The sequence below is a fragment of the Amia ocellicauda genome, chromosome 3, assembly GCF_036373705.1.
Source record: "Amia ocellicauda isolate fAmiCal2 chromosome 3, fAmiCal2.hap1, whole genome shotgun sequence".
Classification (NCBI taxonomy): Eukaryota; Metazoa; Chordata; class Actinopteri; order Amiiformes; family Amiidae; genus Amia; species Amia ocellicauda.
In genome coordinates, this window is record NC_089852.1 from 25,399,344 (window position 1) to 25,415,499 (window position 16,156).

A 16,156-nucleotide genomic window follows, 5' to 3' on the forward strand; every position below is an offset into this window, starting at 1 on the left:
AGTTTAGGTCAGGTAATTGTGTGTGTGTGTGTGTGTGTATATATTTGGAATAACCATAAATAATGGTTAATCAGCTCATAACAAGGGGAGATAGCTTACACGTGTCAACAGTGCAAACAGCAGTTCTTTGGACGTTGTACTGAGGAATAATGCTGTTTTCACTAGAAGTGAAGATGAAAACCCAAGGCTATTGAACCCTGCAGCCCCAGCCCAGTCTTAGGCCCCTGTGCGGGAGTCCCAGTCACAGCTCTGATATGGCCCAGATCCTAACAGCGATGTCTGCACTCCAGGGCACAGCCATCACCCTGAACAGAGCAGCTCGCGCTATTTCCGTTCCTCCTTCACAATCGCATTATCTGTTAATATTAACAAAAGAGGAAATATGCACACGCACGTTTTTTTTTTTCACCATTTATTGTTTAACAAAAGAAGGAAAGAAAAGAACCTTTCTGAATAAGAAAAATAACTGACATTTGAAATCAAGTGCACTTCAACAAACCTGTGTCTTTATCAGCAAAGGAGAAGAGCCCCCACCCCTCCCCCCTTTATTTTTCATTTTGTATTAATTTTTTTTGTAAAGTAATCACACAAATAAAAAAAATAGAATACAATAGTCTTAAGTGTAAGGCTTCAGGGCAGGTGTCAGCACACCTCAACATGCCATGTGAACAACAACAACAGAAGTCAAATCTCGCAGAGCCAAGGAGTTCAAATACTGCTTATTAGATACAGTGCAGCCTATAAAATGAGTGGGGAGGTGGTGGGAGTGCGTCAGAGCTGTTGCAATGCATTATTTAGCCTATTTTTTCTAAAGCAAATGCAGCCAAGAATACTTCACTGTTAATGAATGCGTTTCGGTAAACCGCAGTGAGAGTGTACTGCTGGAATGGTGAGCGGGCGGCCATTTGAATGCACTGCAACAAGTCTCCGGTATAGCACTCCACTGTTTGAACCAGTGGATCTTGGCTTCTGTTGTAGTAAGCATGCAACCAGTACCCTAGAAACAGTGGAAAGTCACGCAAGGCTTTGGAAAAACATAATTGAGTTAATCACCAATGCAGGATATTGTCTCACAGCTGAATGTGAGAATGTTATACTTTTACAAACTTGCACTTGCGTAACCAGTCACGGTGAAGGCTTTAACGGAGCAAATAAGAAAAAGGAAAAACAAATCATGTTTGGTGAAGATTACCCATTAGAGAATTGACTGCCTAAATCCAACCAGCGAATCGGTAATCAATTACAAAATCCTTAGACTTTGTTGTTGTACCCTGAATATTCTTCTGGCTTGTGATCGGTTCTGGCATGGGGCAAGAAACCCCAAGAAACAAACACAATCATAATATAATAATGGTGCAAAGTTCCCACATGTACATGCACACTCAAACTCCATGAGCTGATGCTTTAAGTTATGAAGAAAAAAAACACTTTTCCAGTTTACATGAACACTCTTCCACATTATTTTTTAAATCAAACACAAACATGTTTGATATACTTCCTAGCATTAAAATAATAATCTAAGCTAAAATAAATGCGATGCCATTTTCTCTTAAATCCTTACAATTAAAAAGCAGCTTGTAGAATTATATTCTATCAGTAGGTGGCAGTGTTTCCCCTCAAAATTAGCATAAGCAACTTCAGTCAACTGCTGTACACCCAGTACAGTTAGACTGTCTCACTTTGTCATTTGTCGCAGTTATCTATTACTATAGGCAGTGTCAAAATCATTATAGAACACCTTTTCATCGTCAAAGAATGATGTTCCTTATAGGCAACAGTATTGAAAAGAAAAAAACGACAAAATACTACAAGTTCAAAGCAGACGGCTTCACACAGGGACATTTGGTCACTCAGTCAGTACAGGTTTGATATATTTAAGCATTAAAAATATCTTGGAGTGTCCCAGGCAAATGCTAGTTTGATTGTATGTTTTTTTCTTCTTTCCAGTCACATAATGCCACAGGCTTATATTTCGAATACTGTCAGTTATTCAGAGAGAAATAATCAGTGCATCTATGTTCTGGGATTGGCCGGCGCATTAATCTCTCGGTTGAAGTGATGAGAGCTCATCCGCAGACTAAATAGTTTTGGCATAATTTGATAAACACAGTTTTTACTGAGATATCTGTGAACAGCCTTTGGAAAGATCTCTATTCGGTTTGCAAATAACCCCCGAGCACTTACTACACAGGCCGGGCCTGCACTCGCTATCCGGCTCGGCGGATTACATGAGCGATTAAGCGGGACAAAGACTTTGATGACTAGGTTGGGTTGGTAGAAAACCCAGGACACCAAATTGTCTTACAGGAATGTTACACAGTGTTCATTTTTACATTGTATTTTTTCATTTTTTATACAAAAACGGCTGCCTTGTGCATTCAGTTAGGTAACAACAATCACAGGCAGACTAAATCATACAGGAAGTGATGGGAAGCACAGGGCTGTTGAGCTGATACATCGGGACGCACAGTTATTACACAGTTACTAACACAGTTATTACAAATTTGACACTTTCACAATGGAAATCGGGTCAGACATTAAATTACTTTTTAAAAATACAAGTAATCTAGGACTTAAATACAATGTAAACAGCAAAGTGTCTTCTATTGCCCTACTCCCACTGAAGCTCACTGCCAAGGGCCCCCAGCCTCTCCAAACTCAGCAGGGCAATACGGTGCCGTTTTCAAAGCCAAAATCAAGCCAGGAGACGTTAGGCTAGTCTTTGATTCCAGAGATCCTTGATAGTTAAAAAAAGTCAAAAGTGTCTTTATATTTCAAGGCATATATAACACACACACCACAGTAACATAGAGCAGGGAAACGGCCCTGGAAGCTCGAGTTGTAATTGAAATTGTAATGGTGTGAAGTTTACACATAGACGCACTGACACACATGTAAAAGCACAAACACATTACAGACACATTTCTCATACATTCATATATTTGTGTGTACATATTTATATGACTATAGGTATATACACATATATGTGTATAAGGTATTAAAGATATATATTTTTAAAAACACAAATCTATAGAAGTCATATCTACATGTATAATGTCATCTATATTAACTCGGACTGATCAGATATGAACAGTCTTCCCGCTATGACCTAGGCTACAGTACAAAGTGACACTATCGATGGATACTGTAGTTCAGTGAAGCACAAATACACTTCTATCCAGTGCTAAGTGAAGTAATGCTGGTAGTCATCTATGAACATCTAACTGAGGACAGCATCGGCACCTGTTTGTGGATGACGTGGTGAGTGTTGCCCCCCCACGGCAAATCTGTGTGGAAGTGGCAGACTTAACGTCTCCTTGGCCAAAGTTACAGCAGCCCAGAGCATTCCAGATGGCACAGAGATCATAACAGAGGGCAACCTGGAGAGTTGTCCTGTGCGTTTCTCAGAACTGGTCAACCCTATCTTCAAAACTGTACTTGTTAAATAACCAACGCATTAAACAAAACCTCATTGAGGGCAGTCTGATATCCCAAAGCCACGTTTAGCCCTCTTCTTAACAGGAAAAAGATTATCCCTCTTTTTACGAAACACTACAGACCCCTGGATAATGCTTCTGAGAGGTTAACATCAACCAAGGAAAAGGCTCACCTTTCTTAGTGTGGCAATACATCTAATAATATATCGCAAGGCATTCTGTGAGTGTTAGGGGGTAACAAATTGAATCTTAATATATCCTGAAAAATTGGGGGGGATTTGATGCTAATGCAGTTCCTCAATATTATGAATCCAAATATAAAAACATGTATAAAGCAACAATTAAATTAATCACAAACTAACTTGTCGATGATCAATAAAATACATTGCAATATTTATATTGTTTTCTATGCAAATTACATTTGAGGGGATGCTCAGCAGTGGTTTAGATTGCTAAGTACACTGTGTACAGGGCCACAGGTAATGCAAAGCTCTTAATCTCTGGTTTTGATGTTTAAACCACTTATTAATGCTTCAGTTCAGTATTATGACACCGTGCTGAACTCAACCACAGCTCCTGGCCTCAGAAAAAAACAACAGACACGCACGCCCTTCTGAATGGCTCTGTCTGTGCTTCTCTTCTCCAATCGGAGCACAGCCTTGTTCCACATCTTTAACAACGTGCTGTCCTTTACACGCGGGATGAGGAGCCCCAACTTTAGTTTCACATGGTTACTGTGATCAGCCATTTCAGATTAATGAATAAGCCTTAAGTTCACAACTGTGTCAATTGCTCACTAGCATCATAGTGTGTTGAAAGCCCAGGACAGTTTTACCAATTCTCTCACCATGGACCTATTACAGTGCTTCTACACAAACGTCCTCTTACAGACTGGTATTGGTGGACAAAAAGAGCTTTTCAAATGGAATTTAAGTGAGGTCACTTAATAATGCTTGAAGGCGGAAGACTATGTTGAATATTTATGGCTATTCCAGGATTACAGTTGATTACAGAGTGTTGTGTACAGTGTGGAAGCCAGATTATGGGTACCAAACTTCAGGATACATTTGACTCGGTATCACAGAAAGACTCACATTTCCTGCCAGTTTACTGCACATCTGATCTGTTTTGCCTCATAATCATGATGTGATGGTTGCAAGAAAAACACAAGAACTGACATAAAATGCAAGTAAGAGTACACACTGCCTACCCTACTGCACTCTGTCATGTTATTGTAGCTCTCTGCTGCAGGAGAAATCCTGTTCTTATCCCACTGTAAACTGGGTGGTGAACGGCAACCGGTTTAATAAACTTTAGTTTTACAGATAATATCGGTGTAGTATTTGTAACAAACGTACCTTTAACTACAGAAAATTCAAAACATCTCAAAGACGGGTTAAGGAAAAAGTCTGTACAGTTTGAATGACTAAAATACATCAAAAGGCTCATGAGTTTCATGGTTGTGGGGGGGGAGATGTTCAGTTCTCTTCATGAATATTAATAACTGTTGGCCTGTTGAAAGCTGGCAGTGGGACAGAGTATCTGGATCATTCAGAAACACAGTGAAGGAGAAAGAGGGAGAGAAGACTGTAAAATGGACCCTGGTTCACAGACGTCTCACCTTCTGCTCCTATGACTATCCAGCTAAGAGAGCTGAGCCAGGCAGGGCAGGCCAGTGAGTCAGAGCAGCGGTGTGCTGTGGTGTGCTGTGGTGTACTGTCGTCTATTCTGATGTGCTGTGGTGCACCGTGGTGTTCACCTGTAGAGTGCAATGGGGCTGGGGGGGTGGCTGCCTGTTCACTGACCTGCTGCGGTCTGGTCACCTCTCCGCTTGGCCCTCTGACTTACTGAGAGTGGCCCTCTCCCCCCTTCTATTTGGTTTTGATCTTGCCCTCTTTCGCCAGCTTCTCGTTGAGCTGGCACAGCTGGCGCAGGAAGCCGTCGTTGGGGCCGATCTCGCGTTTCTGGCGGACTATGGACAGGGCCGTCTTCACGTTCATCTTGTGGCGCAGCATGAGGTACGCGATGACCAGCGTGGGCGAGCGGCTGTAGCCCTCTCGGCAGTGCACGTACACCCGGCCTGCAGGACACAGAGAAAGGACAGGGCTTGACAGAAGGCTCCACACAGCAGGGATAAGCTCACACTGTGCCCAGGCTGTCAGGGACACAGATAAGACTCCCAGTGCAGTGCAGTGCAGTGCAATCCATCTCAGGTTTACAAGAGTGGACACCAGACGATGGATATTTGAATGCTTGCACACACAGATTTTTTTTTTTTCCTGCACCAGTACAGTTAGTGCAATGCTGCACTCTGGGAGCCTTATTAGTGACCTTTACATCTGCATCATGCCGGTGACATCAGCCACGAGACATCTTACTGGCGCCTGATAACTGCATTCCTCTGCATCTTTTTTTCTCTGCCTGACACAATTTATCACTTAACTTCACAGTCACCTTGCCACCATCTCATTTAAGCCAGGGAGCTGCTCCCCTGTAACCCTGCACTGCACAGTTTGCACAGTAGCAAATACCCATGGGATGTGCTTCAGTCAGTGCCATATGCCTTTGAAATGACCTCCACTGCATCGACACATCCTGACAGCACATACCAGGATCAATACAGAGCTTCCTGCCACAGCCCCTCACCTCTGAACGGTTTCAGTGGCTCACTGGCCATTTACACTTTTTTTTGGTCACAGAGTTCAATAGCTTTCTCCTGCATCCACTAGTCATGGGCCACCGAGTGGAAGAATCCATTCCTGTTTTTCTGAGTCTGATCCAGGCTGCCAAGACAGTCAGACATAAAGACGCTCTGTAATTACTCCCCTGCATCTAAGATGGCATAAAATTAAAGCAGATAAATCTTTGAATACAGGGCTCTGTCGGTTCCAATTAAAGACATAACGATCGGTCAACGTCTCATTAGGTGTGAGTCCCTGTGCTCTGTGCTGAATGACTGCCCTCACAGTGCATTTGTACTTTATCATCACACCCGGATTATCGGGTTTTTTCTGATTTGTTCTGCCTTGATAAATTATTTCTAGTTAAAAGTGCTGCACATGCAAGGCTGAGGGGGCCTTGACATTTCTGCATCCTCCTTGAATCTGTGTGTCACACCGCTGAGCTTTGTGGCATTGCTGTTATCACGTTGGTAGATGCGTGACTTCTCACTATTCAATCCCAATTCTGTCACTACACTGTCGTCCACAACATCTCCACACACACAAGGGGATCCCGATGCCCTCTACATTGTACATGACTTTCAGGGCAGCCCGCTTCCTGGCAGACGGAGGCCTGTTACTCTAGATAACACAGTGTAGCTATATAAAAAAAAGATTAACACAGCACAAATGATACAATTAACAAGTTGCTTCCTCGCTCAGCCTGATAGCAGCAGTCCAGACAACACGGCCAAGTTTCCCTCTCCAAGCACCAGCGGTCCAGATTTCAATTCTCACATCCCAGCAGGTCCTCTGGCTGAGTTGGCAGGAAAGGGGTTGGGAACAGGTGTCCAGCTTGGACAGACAGCTCCTCTTATACACACCGGCAGATTGTAACACATCACTGTAGTCGAGTATCCCTCTAGCCTCAGCTCTAGAGAATGATGCACCACACTTCCGCTCAAAAGGAAACTCCGCATTAGCAGGTCCAGTGTCTTTATTCTGAACAACAGGGGTCACCTCTGACATATTAAAGAACAGATTTCTGCAATCTTTCATCTGGAAGTTGATATCACGTCAACAAAACATAACAACGACAATTAAAAACAAATCATGATGTTGCTTCAGATCATTTTTGACACATTCCTGAAGCCCAGTGTGTATTAAATGAAGCTAAAAAATAACAAAATAAGAAGGCATTCAGAGAGATACATTAATTTTATAAACCTCTAGGTAAATGTTTCATAAAAATTGAAAGTATCCGTGTACCACATTAGTTGTGCGCTGTAACAGGGTTAGGTGGAAAGTCAGGCCTTTAATCTGTAACAGACGTCAAACATTTTCTTAGTGAGAAATATACCAAACCAACCCCACCACCCCGGCAGGCAATCTTATATAACAACCAGCCAGCCCACCCTTACCGTCTTTGTGAGACAGGGCCTTGTCGATGAATTCTGCCCCCTCTTCGAAGAAGGCGCTGAGGTTGAAGTGCTCGGTGTCGTTGGCCTTCATGCCATGGTAGCTGATGCCAGTGCCGGCGTAGAACTCGGCATTGGTGTTGACGTGCATGAAGGAGTTCCCCTCGGCCACGTTCAGGATGTGCGTCACCCCAAGTCGCTGCAGCCTCATCACGTTCTGAGCCACGAACCTGGAACGCAGTCACCGCCCCCGCGTCAACACACAACAGCAACACAGGGATTTAAATGTTTTCTCACCCTGGCAACAATTCTTTTTCATTATTATTTATTTATTTAAATTCCCTTACAGTTGATAAATGCATGATGGGATAGATTCCAACATGTGATGTATGACTTGGTTTCTGTAATCAGAGGAGGTGAAAAAAGCTTTGATAGTCTTTCGCTGGCAGTTTCTCTGGCTGTTGGAATGCAGCTGCTGGAACAAAACATTTGGTTGTGGGGCCAAAACCACTGAAGAACCTTCGCCCTGTATTTGCTTAGACTTTCTTTCTTCACCACCCCTAAAATCTGTTGGTTTTTTTCCATCGGTTCGTTACACTTGCTTTTACTACATGAGTCCTCACTGACAAATAATCGATTGAACACAGTTATATAATGCCTGTTGTTCTGTCACAAGGACTGGCTTATCTCATGAGACACTTTGCAAACATGCCCAATTTGATCACTGTGAAAGACTGCCCGGCCGTTTTTAGATCTCGCGATGTCTAAGTTAGCATCTCTCAAGGGATAGGCAGAATGTTCCAGACCAGTGATGGACACACAGCACACAAATCCTGGCTGCTGCCCAGAGGCTCTTAAAGCAGCCAGAGACTGAGGGCAAATGACCCCACAGAGAGGCTTTTTGAAGAGCAAGCTCAGCACAAAATCACATTTCTCCTTGGTATAATACCTGCCACTTCCCGTCCTTTTGCTATAGATGCTCGCACACACACAAACACACACACACACACACACAAACACACACACACAACCCTCTGCCCCACCCCAGTGCCTGCACTTTATTCTTCATGTGCTATGCAACAGAACGATGCTACTGGTCGGCAGCCAGAGTGGTAAAATGAACTTTAGACCACTACTCTGCACACATGGCAATCACTCATGCAAAGTAGGTGGCTGCTTTATATTAATTTTACTGGGTGACGGAGTGTCAGCCGGGTGAGGCTAAACAAAGCCAGCCATCAGTGGGGCTGTGGTGGCTGAGTTCCTGGGCTGTCCCTTTGCAGAGATTAATCCCTCGCTGCATGAATCTTTGCTGGTCTGTCTTAACCTCCAGCACGGGACCATAGGAGAGCGTACAGATGAACCGTGTCTCTCGTACACAAATGTTGAAGCATTTCAGCGTAGGCCTTGTCTGCTTTCCAGAACGTCCACAGCATTAACACCCCCGACACACTGGTAACTCGTACAACGCGTAAATAAATCTCAATTTCCGTGATGTTAGAATACTGAGTGATGGCTTGTCTTGCCATTGCTTAAGTGGTTTGAAGACTAGTAGAAAACAATAATTTGTTTGTTGTTAACCTGTTGAGTGGAAACATAAATATCTTTATGTATTATTAATATGAATATCTTTGTATTACTGCACTTTGTATTGTGCTTATAATTTGTAAGTCACCCTGGACAAGGGTGTCTGCTAAGAAATAAATAAATAAATAAATAATATCTGGACATTGGACAAATACAGCAAGTCATCTGTGCACAATGTGTTAAGAAGATAGCTGCCACGTGAGAGTTTATGAGTTAGGGCATAAAACAAACTTAAGTGAAGTTTCTCCTTAACTATCGCTGGAGTTTAAAGGTGTTGCGCACTGAAGTCAATACACTACTGATGGAAAAAGATGTTGTATTAAATACTTAAGCTGTTTCATGCAATTGACTACTGGTGAGATTACTTAAAAAAGAGGTCTGGAGATTGACGTCTCGAGTGGTGCTTAAATGAACACTTCACTGCACCTCTGACTACAAATGACACTCAGACTCGCTCTTACAGTTGCACAGCTATTCCTGAGATGATGGGAGTGTGAGTTCTGTCCAGGCCTGGGCCCAGGATCCCACTGAATGATGTCAGCGATGTACTGATGACTCATTTACCCCATAACCTCCCATATGCCAGCTATCTGCCATCCCAAAGGGCTGCCTTTTAAACCCTTTTAAAAAGACACCCCCCACCCCTGAAACCACAACGTGCATTTGGTTTGCATCAAAGAATTACCCATTATAGTTGAGTTCCCATACAGTATTAATAAGAGGTCCAACAATACAGCAGAATGAGGGTATAAAGTACTTTGTATTTTAAGATCCCCCCGCTTTAGGGCAGAATAACACATCTGTAATGCAAGACTGGATTGTAGAAGCTGTATTGAACTACAAACAGATCCAGTTTTTCTGGTAATAAAGGAACTGGATTTTGAGGAAATCAGACAGTTGTTTTTTTATTATTATTTGCAATGTAGTCATGCCAGAGAAAAATTTCACTTAGAGATTCACAGGCCTGATTGTGTGCAATGAGCCTGTTACAGTGATGTCACCCCCAGTGATGTCATGCCCAGTGATGTCACGCACCAGGGTTCTCAAGTATGCATATATCCTCTGGGCCCTTGCAGGAGTACCTGGGACAGTGTTTTAAATCCAGGCTACTGCATACCTTTTATGCATACCTTTTATTAGGAACACCTGTTCAATTTCTCATTAATGCAATTATCTAACCAACCAATCACATGGCAGTTGCTTCAATGCATTTAGGGGTGTGGTCCTGGTCAAGACAATCTCCTGAACTCCAAACTGAATGTCTGAATGGGAAAGAAAGGTGATTTAAGCAATTTTGAGCGTGGCATGGTTGTTGGTGCCAGACGGGCCGGTCTGAGTATTTCACAATCTGCTCAGTTACTGGGATTTTCACGCACAACCATGTCTAGGGTTTACAAAGAATGGTGTGAAAAGGGAAAAACATCCAGTATGCGGCAGTCCTGTGGGCGAAAATGCCTTGTTGATGCTAGAGGTCAGAGGAGAATGGGCCGACTGATTCAAGCTGATAGAAGAGCAACTTTGACTGAAATAACCACTCGTTACAACCGAGGTATGCAGCAAAGCATTTGTGAAGCCACAACACGTACAACCTTGAGGCGGATGGGCTACAACAGCAGAAGACCCCACCGGGTACCACTCATCTCCACTACAAATAGGAAAAAGAGGCTACAATTTGCACAAGCTCACCAAAATTGGACAGTTGAAGACTGGAAAAATGTTGCCTGGTCTGATGAGTCTCGATTTCTGTTGAGACATTCAGATGGTAGAGTCAGAATTTGGCGTAAACAGAATGAGAACATGGATCCATCATGCCTTGTTACCACTGTGCAGGCTGGTGGTGGTGGTGTAATGGTGTGGGGGATGTTTTCTTGGCACACTTTAGGCCCCTTAGTGCCAATTGGGCATCGTTTAAATGCCACAGCCTACCTGAGCATTGTTTCTGACCATGTCCATCCCTTTATGACCACCATGTACCCATCCTCTGATGGCTACTTCCAGCAGGATAATGCACCATGTCACAAAGGTCGAATCATTTCAAATTGGTTTCTTGAACATGACAATGAGTTCACTGTACTAAACTGGCCCCCACAGTCACCAGATCTCAACCCAATAGAGCATCTTTGGGATGTGGTGGAACGGGAGCTTCGTGCCCTGGATGTGCATCCCACAAATCTCCATCAACTGCAAGATGCTATCCTATCAATATGGGCCAACATTTCTAAAGAATGCTTTCAGCACCTTGTTGAATCAATGCCACGTAGAATTAAGGCAGTTCTGAAGGCGAAAGGGGGTCAAACACAGTATTAGTATGGTGTTCCTAATAATCCTTTAGGTGAGTGTATATATATATATATATATATATAGTAGACCAATGCTTTGGCGTTTTATTGATCAAGTCCCAAGAGCGTAGCTGAATCACAAGGCTGTGTACGAGATCCCGCCCCAAAGCTTTGTTGTGGAGCTGTGTCACTCTGCAGATGTCAGGCAAGACTCAGGAAAAATGAATCTCCCTAATACAGTCCTGTGTGGCCAAGACAGTAAATTTAAAAGGCAGTTCTCCATGGCAGTGTAAGCCACATCCAGGAAAATGGACTGCTGTTAATTTTTTATTGCTGCGCTTTAATGGCAACCAAGGCATGTGCACACCCCGTTTCCAAAGGCCACCGCAGATTGCTTACAATGTTTGGGTGCCCAGTCTCTGCTCGATGCAGAGGGAAGATAGAGGAGAACCTACCCTCAAAGGCATAAAATCCATTTGGCATTAAGGAGGAGGTGCAGAGCACTGTCATTTATTTTTCCCAATGTGACAGCTTACTGAAGAGAGACCTTAAGGCTGTATTAAAAAGGGTTCTAATTTTAACACCACAGTTGTGACTCAAATATATCAAATATTGTGATAAAATATGTGTACACCATGTAGCATATCTGGTCTTTTGGTATTTGCCCCAATACTTTTAGTACTATAATGCAGCTACAATGTACATTGTTTTTCACTGCTGGGAATATTTCAGTCTACTAAATCATCATTTAACTGGTCGATATGCCCCTGTGTGCAAAGCTAAAACACTGGCTGGCTTTGGTTTGAAACTTCTGTTCAATTTCTCGGTAGGATGTAGTTGGGGGATTGATGACTGCTGCAGCCGTTACCCAAACAAATCAAGTCATACATTTAATTCTTGCCAACCTGGTCTCATTCAGCCTTCCCTAAAATAATTTTCACACAGCAATACATCTTACTGCACTCCCCCTAGCCTCTTCTCTGGGTCTCTCTTTATTGAGGAAAAATGCAAGTGTTTAAATCTACTAAATGACATCACACAAAAAAATACCATTGGCAGCACTTTTACCTTCAAGCACTAAGCAAGGAATGCAGACTTATTTTTTCCCCCATACTGGGAGGATATGATGATTTTCCTCAAAACGCAATATCCAACAGAATTAAAATCACAAGATATAGGAAGATAGTCCTTATTACAGAAATATCAGAATATTGTACATTGCGTGAAAAAAAGACTGGATGCCCTAAATAGAAAATCCCATTACTCATGTTATAATTACACACTCTCCGTGTGACTCACATTTGGGAGTGGATATGTTCTTTATATAATCTAGGTCTACTAATAGAAAAATTGTCAAACATACTGTTGTACTTTAAGGCTGCAAGATTTTAAATCCAAAAGGAGAATGCCTTATTAAAAGCAAAACTTTGAAAGTTGATCAAATTAGTTAATACAAAGCATAAATGATCACTTATCTGGAAGCAGCTTACCTTGACTAACACAATCAAGCCTGGGACTAGCTCTCTTTAGAGTCAGTGGAAGTCAATACATTGATTATAAAATACACATTGTATACAGATTAAGACTTTATTAGCACAACAAGCCTGTTGAGCATCCTACATGGAGCTACACAAGCTTACAGTTTCAGTTACATGTGAGCGAAATTGGAAATAGCAGTTTTGGACCAGCAGGACCATTTTGCAGTCTTAAGCAGTTGTCTTCTGCTTATTTTCAGGCAAAGTCTACCTGTATGCCCGTCTGTGTTCCTGTTGCATTTTTTACAGTGTCTGAAACTCTATATAACATTTGCTGTGCATAAGATCACTGTAAGACAGGTAAGAACCCATATTGAGGGAAGCCAGGGGCTGCAGAGCAGGTGTCTCCAGCTCACCAGAGAGGAAACCTTGCAGATCGGAGCCAAGAAGAAAGACTGACACCGAGGTAGCCATAATTAACGTCCTTCACTGATAAGAAATGTAGAACAATGAAAAATCTCTTTTCATCCGGTACAGCTCTTTGCCTTTTATTAAACACTATCTGAATCAAGGGGTTGTTCAAATAATGAGCTATAACGATGCTAATGTACCTAATCCAGCTCAGCTCTTCCTTCTTTCACTCTCCCGTTCACTGGGTCCCTTTCTCCTGCCTTTGTGTATTTCAGTCCACAGTGAGGACACCGGTGTGTGATGCGGTTTTCCTATAAATCGATCCTGGCAGGCGTGCTGTATGTGCATAAATAAAGCGCGCAACCTTTCGGACGGGAGAAACGTCGCAGCTCGGCTATCGACCCGCTTTAATGAAAATGTAATGGCTTCAAGGTTGTCAGTTCGCATATCGTGCCCCCGGTTCGCATCTTCTCGGTGAAGACGCGGATATCAATCGGTTGCCATTTCCTTCTAGAAGCGCACACATCTGTAGACTAAATATTTAAGCCTCCCAAATACTAAGTGTATGTATAAATAATTGTATTATTATCATTTATTATTATTGCTGACTAAGTAAAACGTGTTAGCCATAAGTTGATCTGCATGCAAAAGTTAATCACAACGCCAAACGATCACCAGCATGACATTTCTTTGCAAAATACTGTTCGTTCACTGCGAAAAGATTCGACAAAAACGATACATTGCAACCATCCCAGGGGAACAGATCAAATACCAGTTACCAAATAAGACATTTAAAATAGGATCGAGTGATTTAAATGGGTAGTTGTAATAATACACAATTGAATTCCTGGAGCTCAGGACATTTGCATTGCCGCGCTCCGCAGCAGCTGCACCCGTCTCGTCCCCGGCCGCCGTTGCTAGGGACAGCGCGGTCCTTAGAGACGTGGCCCCGCGGGGACGGGAGCGATGCAGCCGGCGGCCTCACCGCCACGGAGCGCCGGACAAGAGGCGGAAAACGACTTACGCGTTGCCAACGTAAATCCTGGGGAAAACCTCGTTGTAGTGCTGAGTCGGCAGGCTGTAAAATCCACTACCGTTTGACAGCAGGTCGTTGAGTTCCTGCACTGAAATCTGGTAGTCTGACATGTTGACTTCGGCCGGCGCCTTGGCCGGGCTGCTGTTCTTCTTCATCTGGGCAGGACTGGGTTCCACTCACGTCCAAGTGTCAGGTTACTGTGCGACTCGGGAGGGTGTCAATTTCTGGTCTTGCGGCATTGCTTTCTGGTGTCGTCTTGGTTATATATAGGGGGGGGTGCACACGCATACAAACAACAACGTCCCCACAAGTCACTCCGTCTCTTCAAGACACACCCGCCTAGCTCTCCAGCCTCACAGCCACACTGGGGCAGAGCTGTAGAAACGAGGTGGTCGGCGCCGACGGGAGTGACACGCACGCCGGGGTGGCGACCAGCAGACGAGCAACACGGGACCCGCAGACGGGAGCAGTTAAAGGGGCCGCCGAGCCGGATCCACAGACAGGACGCTGCCAACTAGCGCTGCCCCCCTCCCGCACAGGAACATGTAGGGTTGGCCTAAATATGAGCATCATGAATGCCCTCCTTCTTCGCACATTGTTAAGAGAGCATGCACACAGCCTGTCCTCCCGTCCCAGCACAAATGCACCTGTTTCCCTAGTTTTGTTCTCGGGAGTCACACCTATCATCACTAAAAATCGTGCATCCATAAAACAGAAGCAATCTCCAGTGACTGCAAGGGCTAATACACTAATACAACGTATTTGTTGAATTCTTATTTGAGTAAAGTATTTGAAAACTGTTTCTCAAAAGGCCTTTTTCTTTGTTTTCCGCCCCAGTGGCTGTGTGGGTGTTGTTCCCACTGCTGTAGTACACTCTTGTTCTCCAGTTAAAGACTATTCTGCTGCCTCAGTACCCCAGGGCCAGCCAGCACACACATGACCTCTCTACTAAAGCTGTTGGCATTGATTTCTTGGCCTGTAGAGACTGCCTCTAGACAAGGCTGTCAGGTCCCTGAAGATTTCTTTAAGTGTAAAATTCAGCCTATTTTTATAATTTAATAAAATGTTAGGCACTAGTCAACCTGCATACAATAAACAACTGTTGCAAGAGCAATATTTGTGGCCAAGTTAAAGAACTGCAGCTCACCTAGACAAAAATAGCTTTTTTTAATATTGAATTATCCTGGTGATTCACTTGTAATCTTTAGTACATCATGTTTTCAGCAATAGTCATTATATAAAGTATTAGATCACAATTAACAGAACTGCGACCTACAAGTTCCAAGTTTTTTGTTTTTAATCTGTATGGCTTCTAATGTTTTGATGTTCCTGTGCGTTGATGGAAAGGGAAGGAAATTATAGAATCCTACTTGTTTAAAACCAACAGATTGAATGGTTGTGCTTACCATACATTTTGTGTGATGGCTTCCAATGTCTTTATAGGTCTTGGCTCCATATCTCCCCTGCTGTGTGAAGATATTTTCTTCCACTTAATCAGTTTACACAGTAAGTTTATTTGCAAAGCATTGCCTTCTAGGAATGTGTTCTTTGCCAGCGACAATATTGACTGAAATACAGCTCATGCAATTGTCGAGTAGCTTTACTGTGTATTCCTAGTGACGCCTCTCAGTGTAGATTAGAGATCAGTGTTGTATTTCATCCTTTCTCAAACTCTACTTTTCCAGATTCTGCTGAGTAATCTGTTCTCTGTTTGATGTTTTAGAAGCCTTTCTTTAATTCTGTACTGTTAAACCAGTCTAGACTGAAAAGACGACACATTCAGATCTTATAAGGTGCTGGGAAAAGAAAATCAATAGTGCAATATAATAATACCTTACATATACGGTCCAAAC

General features: G+C 43.1%; 1 protein-coding gene across 1 annotated transcript; it reads right to left on the reverse strand.

Moving 5' to 3' along the window:
• Positions 1 to 404: 404 nt before the first annotated feature.
• Positions 405 to 14,957, reverse strand: dusp3a (dual specificity phosphatase 3a). The gene is made up of 3 exons (XM_066698668.1): positions 14,292 to 14,957; positions 7,519 to 7,745; positions 405 to 5,517 (listed from the first exon to the last, which is right to left on the reverse strand). The coding sequence occupies exons 1-3, from the start codon at positions 14,456 to 14,458 to the stop codon at positions 5,309 to 5,311; spliced, it is 603 nt and encodes a 200-aa protein (XP_066554765.1). The 5' UTR covers positions 14,459 to 14,957; the 3' UTR covers positions 405 to 5,308.
• Positions 14,958 to 16,156: the final 1,199 nt, after the last annotated feature.